The sequence below is a fragment of the Hyperolius riggenbachi genome, chromosome 3 (genome assembly GCF_040937935.1).
Source record: "Hyperolius riggenbachi isolate aHypRig1 chromosome 3, aHypRig1.pri, whole genome shotgun sequence".
Taxonomy (NCBI): domain Eukaryota; kingdom Metazoa; phylum Chordata; class Amphibia; order Anura; family Hyperoliidae; genus Hyperolius; species Hyperolius riggenbachi.
Window position 1 is genome coordinate 223,802,430 of NC_090648.1, and position 24,594 is coordinate 223,827,023.

At 42.8% G+C, this 24,594-nt stretch overlaps 2 protein-coding genes across 2 annotated transcripts; both read left to right on the top strand.

Annotated features, from left to right (window-relative positions):
• Positions 1-18,514: 18,514 nt before the first annotated feature.
• Positions 18,515-19,266, top strand: LOC137561326 (cholesterol 25-hydroxylase-like protein 1, member 1). Its single transcript, XM_068272606.1, has one exon. The coding sequence runs from the start codon at positions 18,601-18,603 to the stop codon at positions 19,186-19,188; it is 588 nt and encodes a 195-aa protein (XP_068128707.1). The 5' UTR covers positions 18,515-18,600; the 3' UTR covers positions 19,189-19,266.
• A 2,487-nt stretch (positions 19,267-21,753) lies between these two features.
• Positions 21,754-22,751, top strand: LOC137561325 (cholesterol 25-hydroxylase-like protein 1, member 2). The gene has a single exon (XM_068272605.1). It carries the CDS (start codon positions 21,766-21,768, stop codon positions 22,708-22,710), a length of 945 nt encoding a protein of 314 aa, XP_068128706.1. The 5' UTR covers positions 21,754-21,765; the 3' UTR covers positions 22,711-22,751.
• Positions 22,752-24,594: the final 1,843 nt, after the last annotated feature.

The window sequence follows — 24,594 nt, forward strand, 5'->3', positions numbered from 1 at the left end:
GCTCAAATGTAAATATAAGCTGAGAAATATTTTTCGTTTTGTTTTTTTGTTCCACAATAACTCCTCTTGTAAATCGTCTTATTATCTTTTGGGAGACACCTATGTCATTTCCCGTCAAAAAATTACTTGCTGGTTGAAGTAACTTTAAGTCAAAATTTGTCAGGGGTATGAATAATTATGGGCAGCACTGTAGATGCAACTTGATCAGATCTGTGAAATATTCACTCAACTCAAAGTAGTTCATACTGTTTCCTTTGCTTTTAACCATGTAATGTTTTCACAATACATCCACTTACTGGAGCTGGAGATCCACAAGGGAGTTTTTTTTTTTGGGGGGGGGGGGTTACCCACAATCAGGGCTGGATTTGTACTTTTTACCGCCCAAGGCCAACTATACCGTCTGTATGGTTATTATCTCTGTGTGCCCCAATGAGAATTGTACTTACATCATTGGATGTCACAGACAATAACTATTTCAGTAATACACGTATAAATTATAAGTTATATTTTCCTTAAAGAGAATCTGTATTGTTAAAATCGCTCAAAAGTAAACATACCAGTGCGTTAGGGGACATCTCCTATTACCCTCTGTCACAATTTCGCCGCTCCTCGCCGCATTAAAAGTGGTTAAAAACAGTTTTTAAAAGTTTGTTTGTAAACAAACAAAATGGCCACCAAAACAGGAAGTAGGTTGATGTACAGTATGTCCACACATAGAAAATACATCCATACACAAGCAGGCTGTATAGCTGTATACAGCCTTCCTTTTGAATCTCAAGAGATCATTTGTGTGTTTCTTTCCCCCATGCACTGAAGTTTCAGGCTGCTCTTTTCTTCCTGCAAACAGCTTTGCCCTTGTTTGTAATTCCTCACTATGTGAAAGCCCAGCCAGCTCAGAGGACGATTTATCCAGCTTGTAAAAGATAAAAGAGAGAAGAGAGAAGCTGCTCTAATCCTAAATAACACACAGGCAGTGTGCATAAAGGGGAGTTCATAGCAGAACCACAACACTGAAGAACTTGGCAGCCTTCCAGACACAGGCCGACAAGTCTGACAGTGGAAAGATACATTGATTTATTACAGAGACTGTGTTAGTAGTAAGTGCTGCAGTAAGCCAGAACACATTAGAATAGCTTTTGGAACGTGTAGGATGATAAAAAACAGGATGCAATTTTTGTTACGGAGTCTCTTTAAGAACTTTTACGTTATGTTTCCCATCTCATTAATGATGGACCCATTGTGTCACCATGAGAGTTAGGCTGAAGTGTACCTGCAGGACAGAGCTTACAGGTCTTGCAGGGACGACACAAGTACACAGGACAGAGAGTTCAAAGGTTAAAGCTGTCACTGTAGGTAGGGATGGCTGCATAGAACAGCTTTACTGCCCCTCACTGAGCCGCCCCTACATTTCTGGTGCCCTAGGCCATGGCCTATGTGGCCTTGCCAGAAATCCGGCCCTGCCCACAATTGATCTGCATCCAATGGGAAAACTGCTCTAGCAGCTTGCCAATACCCACAGTTCAAACCTCAGTGGGTGAACTAACTGAAAAGGTGTAACTTGCCCTTCCCACATCATTGGTTTAGTGTACAGTTTCAAATCTCCCTCATCCCTAGTCAGCCCAGAACCATGTGTCCTTTCAAAGTACACTTGTGTAGTTAAAATAAAAGCTCTCTCTTACATGTTTGCTGCTCATACCTTTTTTTTTTTAATAACCTTTTTCTTTCAGATTGGTGCTGACATCTCTACTTGTTCCAGGTCAGCGCTCTTTTCCCAAGTGCATCCTTTCCATGCACAAGCTGTGCAATATTCAAAGCAAGCATAGTTAGGGCGCAGGCGCATGCTCAGTAAGACTCAAAAGGTAGATGAACAGAGAACAGTATTAGTTAAAGGATACCCGAACTGACATGTAACATGATGAGAAAGACATGTGTATGTACAGTGCCTAGCACACAAATAACAATGCTGTGTTCCTTTTTTTCTTTCTCTGCCTGAAAGGGTTAAATATCAGGTATGCAAGTGGCTGACTCAGTCCTGACTCAGACAGGAAGTGACTACAGTGTGACCCTCACTGCTAAGAAATTTCCCTTTTTTTTACCTCTTTCTTGCTCTCAGAAGCCATTTTCTGCTAGGAAAGTGTATTATAGTTGGAATTTCTTATCAGTGAGGGTCACACTGTAGTCACTTCCTGTCTGAGTCAGGACTGAGTCAGCCACTTGCATACCTGATATTTAACTCTTTCAGGCAGAGAAAGAAAAAAAGGAACACAGCATAGTTATTTGTGTGCTAGGCACTGTACATACCCATTTCTATCTCATCATGTCACATGTCAGTTCGGGTATCCTTTAACCTATTTTGGTTCCTGGACGTAGTTTCTACGTCCAGGAACCATGCGCGCTACCGCGGCCGATCGCGCGCGTGCACGCGCACTCCCGGCCGTGGATTCGGTAGCCAGGGAATCAATGTATCGGGCTATGGTGCCCGATCATTGATTCCTCTCCCCCGCTGAAAAAGCGACAGCTTCTCTCAGGAGCTGCGCCTTTTCTGGCCGCTCCCTTCCCGATGCGTCACTGTAAGCGTATGTTACGCTTAGAGTGACGTCATGTAAACAAACTCATGGCCGCCATCTTGTGGCCAAAAAGTAATACTACACCTGTAAAAAAAAATAAAAAAAAATTAACACACATTTACATTATAAATCTATTGTTTACCTCCCACCCTCCCAAAACTACCCAAATAAAATGTTTACTATAAACAAAAAAAACATTACAATAAAAAAAAAACATGTAAATATTTACCTAAGGGTCTAAACTTTTTAAATATCAATGTAAAGATGAAATATTTCTATATTTTTTTTATTTTAAACCTGTAAATAGTGATAGATGCAAAACGGAAAAAATGCACCTTTATTTCCAAATAAAATATTGTCGCCATACATTGTGATAGGGACATAATTTTAACGGTGTAATAACCGGGACATATGGGCAGATACAATACGTGAGTTTTAATTATGGAGGCATGTATTATTTTAAAACTATAATGGCTGAAAACTGAGAAATAATGAATTTTTTCTGTTTTTTCTTATTCTTCCTGTTAAAATGCATTTACAGTAAAGTGGCTCTTAGCAAAATGTACCCCCCAAAGAAAGCCTAATTGGTGGCGGAAAAAACAAGATATAGATCAGTGCATTGTGATAAGTAGTGATAAAGTTATAGGCTAATTAATGGGAGGTGAACATTTCTCACGTGAAAACGACGGAACCTGAATGGGTTAAGCTGTTAAGGAGTTTGGGGCAGGGAAGGTAGGACAATGGCAGGGGGAACATAGGAGGGAACATCACCACAACTGCTATTTTTTAAAAGGAAATTAATATGGCAGCCTCCCTCCCTATCACTCTCACTTCAGGCTTCCTTTAACCTCTTGAAGACCACAGGTTCATACCCCCGTAGTGACCAGGCGATTTTTTACAATTCAGCACTTTGCTTCACTTCGATTTATTAACCAGCCATACATCTTACCACCCAAATTAATTTTACCTCCTTTTCTTGCCACTACTAGAGTATTTTTGATGGTCTCTTGATTGCTGCTGCGATGTTTTTTTTTTAATTCATTTAAACAGTTAATTTTTTAAAATAAGATATCCTATTTTATTTCCCTCCCCCTAAATTGGCTCCAACTGCGATCCTTACACTACAGTAACCTCTCAGACATCAGCCTATGATAAGAATTAGATTGTGAGACCCTTCTGGGGATAGTTAAGTGACAAGGGAGTCCCCTGTACAGCGCTGCACTAGATCGCAGCGCTGTACAAATGTAAATTGCTTTTTTCCCCTTTATTATAGCCTGCCAGCTCCGATCGCGGCTGGCAGGCTGCTGACGGATCCCTGCAGGGAACTCGCGTGCAAGAAAGCGCACGTTCTCTGCTAATCCTGGCCACCGCACTTTGACGCTAATCGGCGTTAGGCGGTCCGCTAGTATTCATGCTCCCCCCGCCCATCGGTGTTAGGTGGTCTGGAGCTGGTTAACCTCCTTAGCGGTATGGACGAGTTGTTACGTTCATTACCGCCGGAGGACGCCGCTCAGGCCCCGCTAGGCCGATTTTCATAATTTTTTTTTTTAAAACACGCAGCAAGCACTTTGCTTGCTGCGTGTTGTATACGATCGCCGCCGATGCGCCACTACCCGCCGTGTAAGGGCCTCCCCCCCCCCCCGAGACCCCTGCGCAGCCTGGCCAATCAGTGGCAGGCAGCACTGAGGGGTGGATCGGGACTCCGGATGACGTCACGACGTCATCACGATCGTCACCATGGCGACGGGGGAAGCCCTAAAGAGCGGCATTTCCTTATGGCTAACAGCGCCGGCGGCGATCGGAGGGGTGGGAGGGATGCGGAAGGGAGGGGGGCATCATGTAGCTAGCGCCAGGGAGGTTAAGGGCTAATTCACACAGATTCCTGGCATATATTGTTTAAGCATAGCTATCAGAAGTTTATAGTTTAAATGAAAGAGTTCTGATGGGTTGGAAGAGATTTTTGACTCCAAGATATGTAATGTATTTTGGCTGAAGAACAATGCCCATGGAATCCCACGGAATCAGTTAAGGCTTTACTTTGGGCTAAAGCCTGAGCCTCAGTCTTGTCAATATTCAACCTAAGCCCTGACCTATCACCAAAAGTTTTAATTAGTTTAAGTAAATTGGGAATGTATGTGTGGGGAGAGGTCAAGCCTCCTTTAAATGCAGACCTAAAATTTGCAATAACTACTATCTGTGATAAAATATTCCACATTTTAAAGGGACTCCGAGCAGTGCAGAAACTATGGAAAGTTGCATATCATTTTAAAGCTCTCTTTCTCCTCTTTCCGATGATATATAAACCGCCACCCTACGCCTTTTAGTTTTCGCTATTTTCGCAATTGAAATTGCCGCGGCTGCGATTTCGATCGCGAAAATAGATAAAAACGAAAAGGTGTAGGGCCGCGGTTTATGTGTCGTCAGAAAGAGGAGAAAGAGAGCTTTAAAATGATATCCATCTTTCCATAGTTACTTGTATTACACAGGACGACTTTTTCTCAAAGTCAGCAGCTCCATTCAGCAGAATGGAGCTGCTGAGTGCTGAATTTAGGAAAAAGTCGTCCTGTGTAATACAATGTAACTATGGAAAGATGGATATCATTTTAAAGCTCTCTTTTTCCTCTTTCTGACGACACATAAATCGCCATACGCCTTTTAGTTTTCTCTATTTTCGCGATTGAAATTGCGGCCTCTGCAATTTCGATCACGAAAATAGCGAAAACTAAAAGGCGTAGGGCGGCGGTTTATATATCATTGGAAAGAGGAGAAAGAGAGCTTTAAAATAATATGCATCTTTCCATAGTTTCTGCACTGCCCTTTAACCACTCTTACTGTGAAGAACCTTCGTAAATAGATGGCAAAACTTTTTTTTTTTAATCCATACGCAGATCATTCCTCCTTGTTCTTTGTGCAAGCCTAGTGACAAAAGGCTCATCTGATTTTTTATTTTTTTATTGGGGGGGGGGGGGGGGGGGGGGTTAAAGGAGACCTTCCATCCCTCTCATTAATTGAGAATTAGTATGCCAGTGTCTCACAAGTTTGATTTATATCGAGGGAGTAGCATACTAGCATTTCATCATTTTATTTCCCATTTTTGCACCCCAGAATTGTAATTGCTATATTTGCTTGGCACTGAATAAGATTGCTTAACTTAGTATCAATCAGTATTCCCAAGTCCTTTTCCAAATATTATGTTCCCAGCTCTATGCCATTTATCTTTTATGGTGTTCTACCATTGGCAGATCCAAGGTGCATTACCTAAAGGTCTATACTCAAGGAAAGATTTAGTCTGTCAATTTATCAAACGATCATTTATTCCACACAATATCTTGTAACGGTTATTTAATGAAAATTTGTTTAACAACGCTTAAAGACAGCCGACAAACCATGACGATCGCTTGCTTTGAAACACCATAATGAAAAATCACATCGGAAACGATCATTCAAATTTACGCTAAAGTCAACAGACTTCAGCAAAAAAAAATCATTTAGTTTAAACAATAATTTTTCCTCCTTTCCCGTCTGCATCACACCGCTTCCAAAGTTGAAAGACAATTGTTTGTTGGCGGAGTTTCATGATATATCATATCGTGGGTATGTAGCTTTACATTTATCTACATTAAATTGCATATGCCATCTGTCTGCCCATATGTCCCTGCTGTCAGGCTCCTGTTGTAATATGTCACTATTCTGCTTTGTTTTTATAATTCTGCTTAATCTTGTATCATCTGCAAAGATGGAAACATCACAATGGTTTTCATCTACTAGATCATGAATAAACATATAGAAAAGGATTGGACCTGGTACTGACCATGATAACAGTTATGTGATCTTTTTGGCAGCACTATTTGCTTTCTGTCCCTTAAAGTGAACCTAAAGCCTATCAAAAAAAATGAGATTAACTCACCTGGGGCTTCCCTCAGCCCCCTGCAGCCGATCGGTGCCCTCGCAGCTCCGCTCCGATGCCTCTGCACCCGCCGGCCAACACTTCCGGTTTGGCCGTCACCGGCCGACAGGCATGGGAACGCGAGTGATTGTTCGCATTCCCAGCCTGTATATCAAGACAAGACAAGACAAGACAAATAACATTTATATTGCGCTTTTCTCCTTGCGGACTCAAAGCGCCAGAGCAGAGCAGCAGCCACTAGGGCGCGCTCTATTGGCAGTAGCAGTGTAAGGGAGACTTGCCAAAGGTCTCCTACTGAATTCGCCCCCTATACTGCTATTGTGACCTCCTGGCCGCAATAGCAGCATAGGGGGCGATATACAGGCTGGGATCGCGAACAATCACTCGGGTTCCCATGCCTGTCGGCCGGTGACGGCGAAACCGGAAGTCGTCGCCTGCGGGTCCAGAGGCATCGGAGCGGAGCTGCGAGGGCACCGATCGGATGCAGGGGGCTGAGGGAAGCCCTAGGTGAGTTAATCTCATTTTTTTTGATCGGCTTTAGGTTCACTTTAACATGTTCTCTATTTACATATACACATTTTCTTCTAGTACCTGTATCCTCCGGGTTCTAAACTATTGTAAGGAATAGTGTCAAAAGCCTTTGCAAAGTCCAAGTACACTAAGGGCTTGATTCACAAAGCGGTGCTAACCTACTTAGCACGTCTAAAGTCTTTAGACATGCTAACCAGGGTGCTAAGTAGGTTAGCACCGGATTTCTCAATTGAGAAAACCGGTGCTAACCTACTTAGCACCCTGGTTAGCGCGCCTTAAGACTTTAGACGTGCTAAGTAGGTTAGCACCGCTTTGTGAATCAAGCCCTAAATCTATTGCTTCCCCAAAATCCACATTCTTCTTCACCATTTCATAAAAGCTCTGCATGCTGGTAAGACAAGTAAACTCATGCTGAGATTATTCTGAGGTATTAAGTCTGGTATAACATTATTATTATTATTATTATTTAGTATTTATATAGTGCCAACATCTTCTGCAGCACTACAGAGTATTTAGTGTCACATAACAGTTTGTCAGAAGAACCTACAACCCAGTGGCGTCCCTACCACAGAGCGCAGGGGGGCGGGGCGCACCGGGTGACAGACACCCAGGGGGTGTCTCCACGACCCCCCACAGCAGCACAGCAGAAGGGGGAAGCAGGGCTAGAAGGAGAGGCTGTGAAGGCAGCGGTGGGGAGGGGGGAAATATCCCCTCCCTCCCTCACCTGGGACCTCTCCTTCTGCCTCTCTCTCCCCCTCCAGAAATTAGCGTCGACAAGTGCGGGGCGGCAATTACGTGCGGGGTATGGACAATTACTCACCTTATTTCCGTGTTCCAAGCGTGGAGCGCAGCGTCATGACGTTACAGGTCTCCGTCTTCAATGCCGCCCACTGTGCTTCCTGATTAGCGGAAGCACAGTGGACGGCATTGGAGGCGGAGACCTGTAACGTCATGACGCTGCCATCTCTTGGAACGCGGAAATCAGGTGAGTAATTCTCTGTACGCCTCCGGCCGCCCTGCACTTGTCGCCGCTATGCTGGAGAGGGGAGAGAGAGGCAGAAGGAGGGGTCCCAGGTGAGGGGCCCCTCCATCTAGCCCTGCTTCCCACTCCTGGGGCACCTACATTGGGGGCAACTATACTAGCTTACTGGGGGCAACTATACTAATTTACTGGGGGCAAAAATACTAGCCATACTGGGGGCAACTATACTAGCTTACTGGGGGCAACTATACTAGCCATACTGGGGGCAACTATACTAGCCATACTGGGGGCAACTATACTAGCTTACTGGGGGCAACTATACTAGCTTACTGGGAGCAACTATACTAGCCATACTGGTGGCAACTATACTAGCTTACTGGGGGCAACTATACTAGCCATACTGGGGGCAACTATACTAGCCATACTGGGGGCAACTATACTAGCCATACTGGGGGCAACTATACTAGTCATACTGGGGGCAACTATACTAGCTTACTGGGGGCAACTATACTAGCTTACTGGGGGCAACTATACTAGCTATACTGGGGACAACTATACTTACTGGGGGCAACTATACTAGCTATACAGGGGGCAACTAAACTATACTAGCTATACTTGGGGCAACTATACTGGCTGGGGCAACTATACTGGCTGGGGCAACTAAACTAGCTATACTGGGGGCAGCTATCCTGGCTGGGGGCAACTATACTAGCTATACTGGCTGGGGCAACTATACTAGCTATACTGGGGGCAGCTATCCTGGCTGGGGGCAACTATACTAGCTATACTGGCTGGGGGCAACTATACTAACTGTACTGGCTGGGGGCAACTATACTAGCTATACTGTCTGGGGGCAACTATACTAGCTATACTGGCTGGGGCGACCATACTAGCTATACTGGGGCAACTATACTAACTATACTGGGGCAACTATACTAACTATACTGGGGCAACTATACTAGCTATACTGTGGGCAACTGTAATAGCTATACTGTGTGCAACTGTACTAGCTATACTGTGGGCAACTGTACTAGCTATACTGGGGGCAACTATACTAGCTATACTGGGGCAACTATATTACCTACACAAAGGGCAACTATACTAGCTATATTGGGGGCAACTATACTAGCTATACTGGGGCAATGGCAGCGACATTCTCCAAGCACCCCTAAAGCACCCCCCCAGCGTGAACTGACTTTCGGCGTCTAATAGACGCTGTGTCAGTTCACTGACAGCAGCAGCCCACAGCTGCGGCAGAGCAGGGCTACAGTAAAATGGCCTGAAGCCCTGCTCTGGAGACTTTGAGTCTGCAGTGCAGGGCTTCGGGCGCCATTTTCCCATAGCCTTGCTCTAAGCGCGGGAGTTTCAGTTGCTGGCTGCAGAGGATTGTGGGAGCTGCGCTGGACGGAGGCCGGGACAGGAGGTCTGCTGCTGCTTCAGGTGAGTAAATGTTTTTTTTTTATTTATATTAGCAGGTGTATCGACTGTTCTGGCCAGGTCTGCTACATGATTGAAGTGTTTTCTGGCCAGGTCGGCCACATGATTGCATGTATTTTCTGGTCAAATCTTCCACATGATTGCATGTATTTTCTGGTCAGGTCTGCCACATGATTGCACGTATTTTCTGGTCAAATCTTTCACATGTTTGCATTTATTTTCTGGTCAAATCTTCCACATGTTTGCATTTATTTTCTGGTCAAATCTTCCACACAATTGCATGTATTTTCTGGTCAAATCTTTCACATGCTTGCATGTATTTTCTGGCCACGTCTGCCACATGATTGCTTGTATTTTCTGGTCAAATCTTCCACATGATTGCATGTATTTTCTGGTCAAATCTGCCGACATGATTGCATGTATTTTCTGGCCAGATCTGCTACACGATTGAAGTGTTTTCTGGCCAGGTTTGCTACACGATTGAAGTGTTTTCTGGCCAGGTTTGCTACGTGATTGTATGCATTTTCTGGTCAGGTCTGCTACATGATTGAAATGGTTTCTGGCCAGGTCTGCCATGATTGCATGTATTTTCTGGTCAAATCTTCCACATGATTGCATGTATTTTCTGGGCAAATCTGCCACCATGATTGCATGTATTTTCTAGGCAAATCTACCGCCATGATTGCATTTATTTTCTGGGCAAATCTACTCACTTTACGTGTATTTTATTGAGAAAACCTGCACAATTATGTGAATTTTCTGGGAAAAGTCTCACCAAAACTTGGGCCCACTGTCTTTGCGTTGCACTTTTAAAGGGAACCCGAGGTGAGAATAATATTGAGGCTGCCATATTTATCTCCTTTTAAGCAATGCCAGTTGCCTGGCTGCCGTGCTGGTCCTCTGCCTCTAATTCTTTCAACCATAGATCCTGAACAAGCATGCAGCAGGTCAGGGGTTTCTGACAATATTGTCAGAACTGACGAGATTAGTTGCATGCTTGTTTCTGGTGTAATTCAGTTCACTACTGCAGCCAAACAGATCAGCAGGGCTCCCTATTGTTTAAAAGGAAATAAATATGGCAGCCTCCATATCACTCTCATCCTGGGTTCACTTTAAATTAGTTAGCTCCACCCTCATCTGGTCATGGTCATGCCCATTTTTCACTGCAGTGCGCTTCGCGCGCCGTAGGTTATAGCCACACCCATTTTTTTTTTGGGGGGGGGGGGTCTTTTAATACCCAGCACCGGGTGTCAAATGCCCTAGGTACGCCACTGCTACAACCTAATCCTTACCATAGTCCTATGCCCATCATAGTCTAAGGCCAATTTTTAGGGGAGAAGGCAATTAACTACCTAAAGGCCACTCCACGCCCACGGGCGTGGCTGCGGCGGCAGCCCCAGGACCGTCTAACGCCGATTGGCGTTAAGTCCTGGAGCCGGCTACTGAAGGATATCGTGCTCAGGGTGCACGCGCATCTCCTTCTCGGGGGGACGGAGCTCCGCCCTGTCTTCAGGCTCGGTAGACTGTTAGGCGGCATGATCGCCGTCTGTTTACATAGTACAGCGCTGCGATCAGCAGCAGCGCTGTACTGGGGACAGCCGTGTGACACTGTCCCTGGGGGACAAGAGAGTGATCGGCTCTCATAGGTAGAAGCCTATGAAAGCCAATCGCGTGATTGGCCGGCTGGGGGAGGGAGGGGATTTCTGGGGAAAAAGAGTACAAAAACAATAAAATAAATATTTATTTAAAAAAAATAAACAAACAATTATGAAACCAGCAGCCTGGTCTTTAGGGGGGGGGGTTACCACTGTGGTCCTCAAGTGGTTAATTTATCTGTATGTTCTAGTTTTTTTTTTTTTGGGGGGGGGGGGGGTGGTAGGAAACCCATGCAGACATGGGGAGAACATACAAACTCTGTGCAGATAGTGCCTGGCTAATATTCGAACATGGGACCTAGTACTGCAAGTTGCAAGCTCGGTAATGATAAAATATAACTGAAACATTGCAGTCAGTCTGAAGATGAGTCCTATGTCCTTCAAACCTACCTACTGCTCACTGATGAAAGTACTATCCACAGCTACTTGCTTTTATTTTTGCTAACAATGAAAAAATTCTCCTTCAAAATGATATACTCAGAGAAAGCAGTACAGTACCTTTATTCTCACTAATGTCAGATAAACAGCTTTTGAGTGGATGTAGCTTGGTTTCCTGCCAGCTTGTGATTCAGATGGGTGAGTAAGAAAAAAATGAATTGCTCTGCTCTGCTGTATGAGCCAGAAAACCACATATCCATGCTTATTTGTAATTGGTCTGCTGAATGCCAGTGACAACGTGAATGGAGAGAGGCGTTATGAATCAGTCACTAATGATTTTGCACAAAAGGCATTCACAATCTGCATCTCTGTATGGGTATTTATATTTATATGCCAGCCTCTCAGCGTTCAAGCTTGCTTGGGCACAATCCTCCTCTGCTCCTGTGTCATAGTTTTGTACCTGTTATGTATGCAGGTGTGTCATCAGCACCCCCAATTTATTGTACAACGCTGGGTAATATGTTACCACTTACAAAAAAATATAATAATGTCAGCAGCACTAACTTCTACATAATTTGTGTCAACAGCTCATAGATCAACGTATAAATACAGTATAAAGTTATTCAATACTGAGCAAATACTGCAATGCAAAACATGAACTATCCATAGGCATGTAATAGGGATTGCTGATAGATAATAGGATTACAGCTGAAAAATATTTTTAGATGGACTCTGAAGTGACATGTTATGTGATGAGATAAATATGTACATGTACATTCCCAATCCTACCTATAACTAGGTTGTGTTTCCTGTTTCACATTGTAAGGATTAAGGATCCAGGGCCCTTATTCCATTTGCTTTTTCTCATAAGTTTTCTCTTAGGGGAAGGTTCACACCTTATCAATAAAATGCCTTTAAAGCCACCAACAAGCAAGAAAATACACAGAATAATTTTGACAATCCTTTTTCACCTACTTTTAGGTACTTTATCAATTGTAGAGTTATTTTAAACAAAAGATAAAAAATTATCTCCTAGGAGAAAGTATTGGAGAAAAAGTGAAATTGTATAAGGCCCCAGGGCTCTAATTGGCTGTTGTTCTGCAGCCTGTCTGTAGTCACTCTCACTGATAACTAATTAGAGGTCATAACACTTTTGTGTTAGAACACAGTTGAGAGGGAGCGCTGTAAAAACAATGCAGCAAACTTGGGTGCAGCCAGCGCCACCATAGGCCGTAACAGAAATTATGGCTATCAGTGAGTAATTTGGATGCCGTCAAAAGACTGAGCACAAATTGCTATGAAAACACTGTAATTCGGCCGCCCGCAATAGCTGGAAGCAGAATTACATCTTTCCCCCCACTATCCATGGTGGCTTGGAGAGGGAATAGTAATTAACATGGCTGGGACTTGTGCAGGAGCAGGGTAAGCTGTTTATCGTCTTTATCCTGCGCCCAAATCTCCTGGTGGCTGTATAATAGATACACGTTGAGAGCTGGAAGCAAATGAAAAGTTCACTAGTTCAGGATCCATCTGTATGAGAGTGAAACAAACATTATCATTCACCTGACGCAGGCAAATTTTCACAAGTTTTTGACCTTTAACACTATGGGATTAAAGCACAGTCCTATTTAGGAGTAGGACTATAGATGCAGTTGTTTACCTTATTAGTTTTTCCAGGAGGAATAATTTCTACTCACAATGCACTTCAGCATCCCTTGACCCTGTATTGTGAGTTTATGTGATCTAGCACTTTGTGACTAAGGCTCTTCCACACTAGACAGCGCATTACACGAATACAACTTTGTGCATGTTTTCCTGATGCACGGCTTGCATGGCAGGGTCTGTTTTAGTGTGAACATCAGTGACTCCAACACAATGAACCTGATGGGAAGTTGCGTGCGTCATGCATTCTGTATTGTGAACGGTAACATGAAAGTCAACTGACTTTCATGTTATCATTCATGTTGCACACAATATGCAGTGCTTCATAACTGACAGCACCGCTCTAGTGTGAAAGAGCCTTTATCTGCTGTGCTCATAGATCATTCTGCTCTGCAATAACAGCTAAACGGGACTGAATCAAGTCATTTTGACACTGAACGCCGAAGGTAGGTGCCGCTGTAGCATATTACTGCTATAATGTGTGCCCCGCACAAGGGTAATTTGGGGTTCTGGCAATCGCAGGACTCCGATTTATTTCTCCCTTCCGAGTTGCTACAACTTGGAGTGGGAATAGTGTTTAACGCCACCGGGAATTTGAGCAGCAGAAGGGTGAGCCGTCATTCAACTCACTCTGCGCCGAGCTCACTGGCGGCGTTACAATATGCACGTGATCGGGACTGGTCTGCTGGGCAGAAATGCAGATATTTCACTAAAATTGTTGTAAATATGGCATTTTCTGACATTGCAGTGTTGAAAATCATTAAAGGGACTCCGAGCAGTGCAGAAACTATGGAAAGATGCATATCATTTTAAAGCTCTCTTTCTCCTCTTTCCAATGATATATAAATTACCGCCCTATGCCTTTTAGTTTTCGCTATTTTCGCGATCGAAATTGCCGCGGCTGCGATTTCGATCGCGAAAATAGATAAAAACTAAAAGGTGTAGGGCCGCGGTTTATGTGTCGTCAGAAAGAGGAGAAAGAGAGCTTTAAAATGATATCCATCGTGCCATAGTTACATTGTATTACACAGGACAACACTTTCCCCAGTGTCAGCAGCTCCATTCAGCAGGAAAAAGTCGCCCTGTTTAATACAAGGTAACTATGGCAAGATGGATATCATTTTAAAGCTCTCTTTCTCCTCTTTCTGACGACCCCTAAATCGTCACCCTATGCCTTTTAGTTTTCTCTATTTTCGCGATCGAAATCGCGGTCGCGGCAATTTCAATCGCGAAAATAGCGAAAACTAAAAGGCGTAGGGCGGCGGTTTATATATCATTGGAAAGAGGAGAAAGAGAGCTTTAAAATGATATGCATCTTTCCATAGTTTCTGCACTGCTCGGAGTCCCTTTAAGCATTTCAGCTTGACTCATTTTACTGCAAATGTTTGTACAGCTGTATGCTTGACTTTATGCACTTAATTTGTGTGACTGAAATAACCAATCCCCTAATTAGAAGGGCTGTCCACATATACGTGTGTGTGTGTGTGTGTGTGTGTGTGCGTGCGTGCGTGCGTGCGTGCGTGCGTGCGTGCGTGCGTGCGTGCGTGCGTGCGTGCGTGCGTGCGTGCGTGCGTGCGTGCGTGTCTCATGCAGCACACTGTATGGTCAGATTATTTTTCCATATAGAGGACAGGGTAGAGGACCTCTAACATAACAACTGCAAAATGACAAGAGCTAGTACTGCATGGAGCAATACATGAAAGACAATCTGCTTCATAGACCAAACTCAGAATGGGCAGTTGGCAATATGTTAAAAAGGACTAGAAGCGTACATCCCATGACTAAGGACTGGACAGAGGTGCTGTCAAGCTTATAGACCCTTAGTTCTAGAGCACCATCTAGTGGTGATATTTCACATTAACTACTAGAACATATCTAATGGACCTTCCCATTAGAATACATTGAATATACACACACCTGAGAAGGAACACACCATCACCCATATCACAACAGAAGATCAGTTGTTTTTTTAATCAGGTTTTTTCCTGAATGCAGTCCATAGAAATGTCTCACTACCACTGTATGTGCACACCTTGTCCAGTAAACTTAATGCATGCTGCATGTTATTCCCGACAGAAACTGCTGATGTGAACGTACCATAGAAGTATTATCCGTTGTAATGGCTACAGTGTTAAGGGAGCATAATGCTTTGAAGGGAATCTGAGGTAAGAGGGATGTGGAGGCTGCCATATTTGGTTCCTTGAAAACCATGCCAGTTGCCTGGGAGCCCTGTTGATCTTCTGGCAGTGGCTGGATAGTGTAATGGTTAAGGGCTCTGCCTCTGACACAGGAGACCTGGTTTCAAATCTCGGCTCTGCCTGTTCAGTAAGCCAGCACCTATTTCAGTAAGGAGTTTCTTGGGCAAGTCTCCTTAACACTGCTACTGCCTACTGAGTGCGCTCTAGTGGCTGCCTCGCAAGCGCTTTGAGTCCGACAGGAGAAAGGCGCTATACAAATACTGCCATTATTATAACACTGGTGTAGGCCGCGGCCACCTGTTAACACCAGTATTGGAGATTAAGAGACGTTATCTTTGGATACCTTTAGGGTCGTGAAAACTCCTCAGATAATTGTATACTGAAGAGTACCCTTTGTCAAAAATTTATTGATTGCTTGTTTTCAATGCCATACCAGCACTGTTCTTCTCTGTATTTTTTAAAATGCTTAATAAAAAGATTATTGACGAAAAAAAAAAAAAAAAAAAAAAGGACTAGAAGCAGCAAGATGATTCTACATAAAATGGGGCCCTTAGCAAAAATTAACATGGGACCACCTGACCCAGCAGCTTTCCCCCACACACAATATAGCATTAGGTGGCCCCTCTTTCCACAAAATAGCAGCATTAGATGACCCTTTTATTCCTCACCCCACTAAGGTGGTATTAGGCTTTCCTACTGGGGGCCCCAAAGCCTGCTAATGGGCCCCTCAGGTCTCCCCTCAAGTTAATAGTGGTCCCCTTGGTTCCTGTACTTGCAGTGGAACTCACCTGTCCGGACAGTATGCTCCCTCCTTTCATCAGTGACATTGCAGGGATGGAGATGAAAGAACAGGTGAGTTTGCTCCACTGCAAGTATTCTGCAGGACTACAGGGCCCTGGGTTCCACACTTAACTTGAATGGAGAACTAGGGGCCCATCAGCCAGTTCTGGGGCCCTGGGTAATTGACCAATTTGCCCCAGTTGGAGTACAGGACCTGAGAAGTAGCTGGATGGCTACAGCTGCTACATTTCTCCATGGTGCTGGGAATAGTGTTGAGGAATAATGAAAACCAGCCAACTTTAGAACACTGGCACCTCTAGGCATGTGCCTACTCTGGCTTGGAAGCTTTACTGCTATGACGGGTCTATTAATCTACTGAATCACAAAGACATTAAGAAAGTCTGTTCTTACAGTAAATAACCAAAGGTTTGATATGAAATTGTACTAATAGTCTACCTCCGATATTAAAAGTAGAAGATTGTAGAAAGAAAAGTTACGACGATGGATGAAGAAACAAATAACAGAGAAGATACAGTAAGTGGTTAAGAGAGTGGGAATAGTACAGTATAGTGTGTGTACTGTACGAGGCTTAATGTGTGTGGTCTGGAGGACAATTAGCATTTGGCTTGCTACTGTGAAGGAATGTCTGAGAGAGTCTGGTTTTGTCGTGTTGCAAAAGGGCCAAAAACAAGCTACATTTGGGAAGAAGTCTATTTCATCTGCAAGCCTGTATGTTCCTTATTCACTTATCCTTTCTCACAGGAAATGTTTTATCACACAAACTGTTTTCACAACTTATGAGTGAAATACTTTTTAAGCCTCCAGCTAGCAAAAATAGCAGTTGGTGCAGACTGAAAAGGACAAGCAGAGATAAACCCAAGGCCAGAGGAAGCATAACCAGAGGTAACTGCAGAAGCTCAGCCATGTTAAAGTATATAGGTTGCCTCATTAGCCGATGTCAATACACTCCAACTAACCTCCAATTTCCCTGACAGATTTCTTTGTAGTGGGATTAGTAGCTTGGTTAAGAGTCTGTGGTGGAGTCAATAAGTAAGCAAACGTGACCATCATGCTCAAAGTCATTTAGTGGGCTTTACATAACACTTCTACTCTACAGCAAATGATGGCCCTAGGACTATTCTTTGGACTCAGCGCCCAGTGAAAGCTTTTCTAAAGTCATAAAATACCGATATAAAGATCTTTCATCCCCATTTCCTATGGGAGCCCTGTTATCTCATGCTATTCCCCCCCCCCCTCCCCCCCCATATTTCTGGTGTCACCCAGCTTCCACACCAGATCTCCTATGAGTAAGACTCTATCCTCCGATGCAATTCATTCTATTGTTGTTCTCTTGTAGCACCTACGCAAGTTCTCCAGCCTTTCCCCCAAATGTTTAAAGTCTTGCCCTGCATCTACTTTCTGTAAGTGTTCTCAAAACTAGCTGCTAGTTGCTCAAAATTTGGCCTGTACACACTGCTGCGCCTGCGCCGCGTTTTTAAAAATGCATGCGTTTTTAAAATCGCAAGGTCTTTTGAATAAATGAATAATGAAAATCGTGATGACCTATACACACTGGTGCGATGCATTTTTAGAAAAACGCAATCGCAGTACCTGCTGCACTTTTTTAAGCACAGCGCTTGAAAAATGCATGAAAAAACGCAATGCAATGCGATTCCATTGCGTTTTTCAGAAGTCAGTATCTCAGAAGACTCTGCAATTTCCTGATTCCTGTTGAAATGTAAACTAGAAAAAAAAACAAAGGATTCTTTAGCCAATCAGCAATTACAAGAAAAACGCAAACGCATCAAAAATGCAGGCAAAACGTTGCGTTTTTAAAACTACATGCACTTTCGATTCTAAGAACAACATTTTTCAACTATTTAAGCTTTAAAAAGGAGAACATTTTTTTTTCTCTGCAGCACAACTCAAGTCCACTCTACAGAATGTCTTTATGTGATTGTTAATGTGAGAATACCAATTTTTAGTCATGTAATACAAATTTTGTTCAAAATGATGGCTGTAAACACAAATACAACCCTGCAGTTTTATTTAATGGATATGATTGGTAATTAATTTCTTCCTTTCAGTTAGCAAAAACAGTCCTTCTGTTTCTGTATTAGTCTACATACAAAGTGTTCTGCAAGTAAAACAATTGCTTATTTTGTTATGCATAATGAGATTATGCCACAAAAGTCTGAACAGCAAAAATGGCTTTAGGGCATCAGGTGACTGGATTTGCAGATTAGCAGGAATATAAAATGAGCAGTGGGGGTGTAAATATTCTCAGTACAGAATGACCTCCTCCACATCCAACCATAACCACCTATTTCTTCAGCCTTTTTGGGATTTTCTTCGATCTGAATTTGGAGACATTTTGACTTGTCCTTTGTTCCCTGTCGCTCTGGCATTCTGCGGTTATCTGTGTTTTAGTTTTCCATTTGCTATTATAGATATACTGGGGGAAGGATGCCCATTTTTGTATCAATACAAAATTCAGAAGAACATGCATCCAACAATAAAGATGATGACTCTTTGTGTCTGGAAGGCTGTGTACAACCATGTGATTTACGTATTTCCAGCTGTGCTTGTAAACTGGATGTGGATGCCAACAGGATCGTTACCAGTTAATGCTCCATCTGTATTTACTCTTCTTGGTGAGGTCATGGGATGTCTGCTATTGTTTGACTTTCAGTATTTTATATGGCATGTGTTTCACCATAAGAACCATTGGTTGTACAAGAAAGTCCATGCTGTCCACCACAAATATGTTGCCCCATTTTCATGGTCCAGTCAGAATCTTAGTGGCTATGAGCTGATGACTGTTGGCTTTTGGAGCAGCATGAACCCTGTCACATTAGGATGTCACCCTCTGACATTATGGATATGTAATTTGCTTAGTGTGTGGATGTCTGTTGAGGATCACATAGGTTACAGTTTCCCCTGGTCCCTTCATCAAATTCTGCCCTGTGGCTTATATGGAGGTGCACTGGCCCATGATCTGCATCATCAGAGACCGGACACTAACTTTGCTCCGTTTTTTGGACACTGGGACATCATTTTCGGAACATGTTCTATGAATGAAAATCGTTAATATGCAAATCTGACTTGGAAAAAAAAAATTTGTGCTAAAAATAAAGTATTTTTATTGTAGAGAAAAGCTGAGGGTTTTTTTTTTTGTACTTTACAAGACAGAAATAAGTGACACTCTAGGAGGTGCTTGAAATGTTTGATCTTCTATAGATTTTTTAGATCTCTTTTATACTTTCTATGTATCCAGTTTGTTTTTGTTAGTTTAATCTCTGTTGACAAATAGCACAAAATAATATTCTGGAATTCATTGACCAATTTGTTTCCCAATTTACGATGACTAGAGTAAAATCAAAGTCTGCCTGTTTGTCCGGCAGTTTGTCCTCTTACGTCAGTCATTCAAAAAAAATCACAGACCATTCTAAGCACTGGTACCCAAATTTACATATGAAAATAAATCCAGTTGCATAGCTGCAAAAGCAATACATGTTTTCATAAATTGTATTTGCATGAGCACACATAAGTACACATACCTGTGCTTCAGTTTTAAATATGACCTTTTGCTCAAACTAAATATTTAAATAATAATATTCTTAAAGTGACACAGTCATTGAACTACACTAAAACCTGAATTCTGGATACATCAGTTTTGACTGAAATTAAAACCATTATAGGTATATCAGAAATGCAGCTGGGCAAGTAGCGTGTATTATAAGGAGTTTAGCAGTGGCCATGTTCATACTTCCCTCTTGGAGTCTACTCTTTAAAGTAAAATTTGTATGATAATGTATTCTTAATAATAAACACAGTATTGCAAAATGTGTGATTAAAGGCTAAGTCCACTCTAACCAATGCACACTCTGCATGTTGTAACAGGCATGTTAGGTTTCCTTATGTTTTCATAGAATTGCTATAGTAACGTGCTTATTATTCAAAAATGTACCGTAGAAGGTACTTTTGGATATCATGGTCTGTTACAACATAGAGATATTAACATGCTCATAAATGTATTGGTAGTACATTCCCGCACGCAGCAATGGAGTGACCAGCAATGCGCATAGTTCAATTGCACCCTCAAGAGGACCTGTTACAGCCTTACTGGCACAGCTGTTGCCTTGATAGTTACATACTGCCTCATGCAGTGAAAATCACATAGCTATTTTGTCTTTAAATCAGCCCTGCAGTGAGTAAAGAAAACCACAACAACAACAAAAAAACACAAAAGTTAGATACTCACCTATGGAGAGGGAAGGCTGTGGACGAAACAGGTGTTTTTGGCACTCCACACTCGCACTGTAGCACTAATGCTATAGTGCCCACCCCACGCAAAGGTAATTCTGGGTTCCAGCAATCGCTGGAAATTACTTCTCCCTAGGAGTTGCTACAACTTGGAGGGGTAATAGTATTTAACACCACCAGGAATTTGAGGGGCAGCAGGGTGAGCTGTCATTCTGCTCACCTTGCTCCCAGCTCACTGGCGGTTTACTAACATGTACAGAGCTGTGGATCCTATAGAGCCTTCTCATTCCTTGCTATGTCCCTTCCCTCCACCGCTGTCACCCATTCAAATTTTGTGTTTAGTGTTTCTGAAGGCGAGTGCATCTGTACTGCACATACGCGACCCCGCACTTACACATGTACTGTATGGATCCTCTCATCTTCGGCTGTACTCAGGGATGGCAGTACTTCCAAAGCCTGCACAAGGAGTTCCAAAGAGATATTTCACCTGCAGGTCGAATAGCTTCAACAAGGGGGCAGTGGTTGCTTTAGTATACATCTAATTGAGCTGCCACTGTCTGACACACAGGCCATATCCTAGGTCCAAAGCAGGGCCGGGCCGAGGAAGAGGCGGGAGAGGCTCCAGCCTCAGGGCGCATGGTAGGAGGGATGCACAACTCACTCAGCTATCATTCCCCTATTGTGTTTGAAGCAGAGAGAAATAAGAAAAGGGGATACATGGCAGTGACTGCAAGCCAGATAACTAGAGATTAAGTCTTTTGGGGGGCCCTGGGGCGCCTCTTAGTCTAATAGCAATCAGTGTGTGACGGCTGGGGTGGGAGGAATGGAGGGGAGCACTTTGGTGTCTCAGCCTTGGCTGCTGGAGGACCTTGTCCCGGCTCTTTTTCAAAGCAATTAATGAACAAATACTTCCCTGCCCTGGAACTGGCAAACAAAGGCAGCCTTTAATGGTATTTAGCTCAATAACAAATTCAGAATTCTTTTTAATATAGTCTGGTTTCCAAAATAAATAATTTACTGTGCTCATTTAGCTAATTTAGCATATGACTATTGTATTAACTGTTGGCGAATTATTCTACCTAAAATGAAACATTTTTCTAGTTGAACTGTGGTAACTGCTTAGCATCTATAGGTACTGAAGAGCATGTAACAACACCTATCTTGCACTGTTCCTTAGCTGTAACAGTAAGCCGCTGTTTGTTAATTATGTCCCCTTTAAAGCAGTCACATTATCCTCCTGAAGCCAGGCTGTGTTGTCAGGGAGCTAGAAAGGGTCTGAATTGTTGGGTTTGTGAAAGCTGCTAGATGGGAGGGGGAGTCGGCTCAGCGCCATCCGAATGAATAATAAAAAGGACGATCCTTTGCAGCTTTTCCCTTGAAGATTATAGCTAAGCAGGTGCTGATGATGGAAGTGTTATCTTGTCTGTCCCATGTTCTCGATACATACCATCACAGCAGACCACTTCTTCAGCCAGTATGGGACTACCTGAGGCTCAATTACTCTGATACTATGAGAGCTCCACTTTTTCCTGTAGTCCTCACTGTGTCAAGCTACGCTATCTTTTGCATCCCTTACCTGGTCTTCAACATCATGGGTAGAAGGTGGCCCTTTATTCACAAGTATAAAATCCAGCAGGACAGGAATCCAACTGGACCAATGATTTTCCACTGCCTCGGAGTGACTCTCTACAACCACCTGTTCTTCATTTTCCCTGCTGCTGTTGCCCAGTGGTACTGGAGACCTCCATGTCCTCTACCAGAAGATGCCCCAAATATTTTGGATATCTTGTTTGGTGTGATGGGAAGCCTTCTACTGTTTGATTTCCAGTATTTCATTTGGCACATGATCCACCACAGAAATCGCTGGTTATATAAGACATTCCACGCCATTCACCATGAATACATGGCACCTTTTGCCTTAGCTACACAATGCCTTGGTGGTTGGGAGCTGGTGACTGTTGGATTCTGGACAACATTAAATCCTATTATTTTCAGATGCCACATCCTTACAACATGGATATTCATGGTATTCCATGTATACGTTTCTGTGGAAGATCACTGCGGTTATGATTTGCCTTGGTCTACTTCCCATCTCATGCCATTTGGAATCTATGGAGGTCCACAAAAACATGATGTGCACCACCAGAAGCCCATGAGCAACTATGCCCCTCACTTTACCCACTGGGATAAAATCTTTGGCACTCATACAGACTTCAGTTCTGTCAAAGGTATCCTGGAACTTGACACCCCAAATAAAACCTGCTGTGCCAGCAAAGAAGAGGACAGTCTTTATGATGAAAGTGTCCCTGCAACAGACAGAATTGCAGAGGAAAGGGACTTTTTTTAATGATCCTATAGCTCTGTGTTTTAACAGTAATGTGTTTCTGTTGGTCCTGGATTTTGTTGCAAATACAGATGTTTTCTTTCACATCATGATTTATGGTAAAGTAGCATTTATGAGAATATTGCCTCACAAAAGAGCTATTATTGTAAGGTATATCCTGCATGCCTCAGTTTAGTGCCATTTTTACATGAAAAGTTATTCACATACTATACTAACTTACAGATCGATGTAAATGTTTGCATATATGTACATGTAGTATACAGTATGAATAACAATGTCTATATTTCCTAGGTATCCCACGTTTGAACCTGTGATGACAGAAATTCAGGAGCTGTCTTTGCTGAATTATTGCTTAAAGTTTATTTCTGGTCTCAGAAGCAGGACAGTATTGCTTTCCATGTGGCTACACTGAAATCTGTCAAAAATCATTTTCAAATTGCTGTGTGGAATCACTTGCTGTCTTTGATTCTGTAGAAACGATCAGGTCAGAGAAACGTGCTGCTAACTTTAGCTTTGCATGTTATCTCTTGTCTAAATTCATTTTATTGGCCTCTCATCTATTGTACTTGTGAGCAGTCCTTGGAGCTTTCAGAAACCAGGAAAAAAAGTAGTCAGGTAAGAAGGGAGAGAAAGGAAAGAACACACACCCACTCTAAACTCTTCTGAGATCCTGCAGTTGTTACTTACCGTTACATATTCATATTAACCCTTTGCATAATGAAATGCATGTGTACATTGCCTTTCTTCCCATCGACAATGGCTATCTTTCATAAAAGTGTGTTCGGTAAAAAAAATCCAGGCGGGAAAATACCGCATTCGGTATGTTAGACTTCTGTGTGTTCATTCATAAAAATGTTTACAGTTGCGATAGCACTGCGGTATTTTCCCGAACTAGGCTGGCTCCAGGCTGGCGGTAGGCTTGCGGAACCACGATAAGCTGCCTGAGTTGATACATTTTCTCTCTCCAGAGACAGTGTTACAATAGAAGAGGCAGCCCCAGCATCCCTTTAGATGTGCATTTTTTTTTTAAAACTGCCTCTGTTTGCCCTGTATTTGCGCTGAATCTGTCTATTAGTCTTTCTAAACAAGTTATTTAATTCCCACAGCTTAGAAGAAATGTTACACATGCAGGATTTCTGATGTGAAATATATCTGAAAACAGGTACTCAAGGGGTTAAAAAACACAGCCTGGGTATTCTGGGATGCCTTTTTTTTGTTCTGCTCTCACTGCTGCTGCCTGGGAGGTCTGTCTCCATTAACTTAGCTGTTATCCGCATACTTATCGCCACATCCAAGGGAGCGGTATTCTCCGTACTGATTCCGCCTGCTCTAATTTTTATGAATTGACATGTGGTGACATGTGTTGAGATAATCACCGCACAAGGCGGTAATTTATCGCTCTGCTTGGGAATGTCAGCTTTTCATGCGGAAACAGCTTTTATGAATAGACATTTTGCTAAGTGGTCGGTATAGTCAGCTGTTTTCAGCATTTCCGCATGCGGGAATGCTTTATGAATGATAGCGAATGTAGGACAAAAGCTAAAGCTATTGTGTACATGAGTTTTAGTTTGTAAAAGGTTAATAAGTGCATGTACTGTTTGGGTCATTCAAGAATTCTTTAAGTAATTTTGGGAAAGAGCAGTTTGTTTGGGACTGTGATTTTGGAGAACCTCTTGGAATACCAAAATTTGAATTTAGATCTATTTATTTCACCTTTGATATACTCTGGGGATGGGCATAAGACAAAGGAAAATCTTGGAAACTGCCTGTACACTACACAGTGCAGGCTCTCAGACTTCACCAATGAATTACTTACCTAGAAGAAGCTTGAAAGTCTGATCTTACATGTTCCTTTCTGGTTTGACTGACTTACTGTAAAGCAAGGGA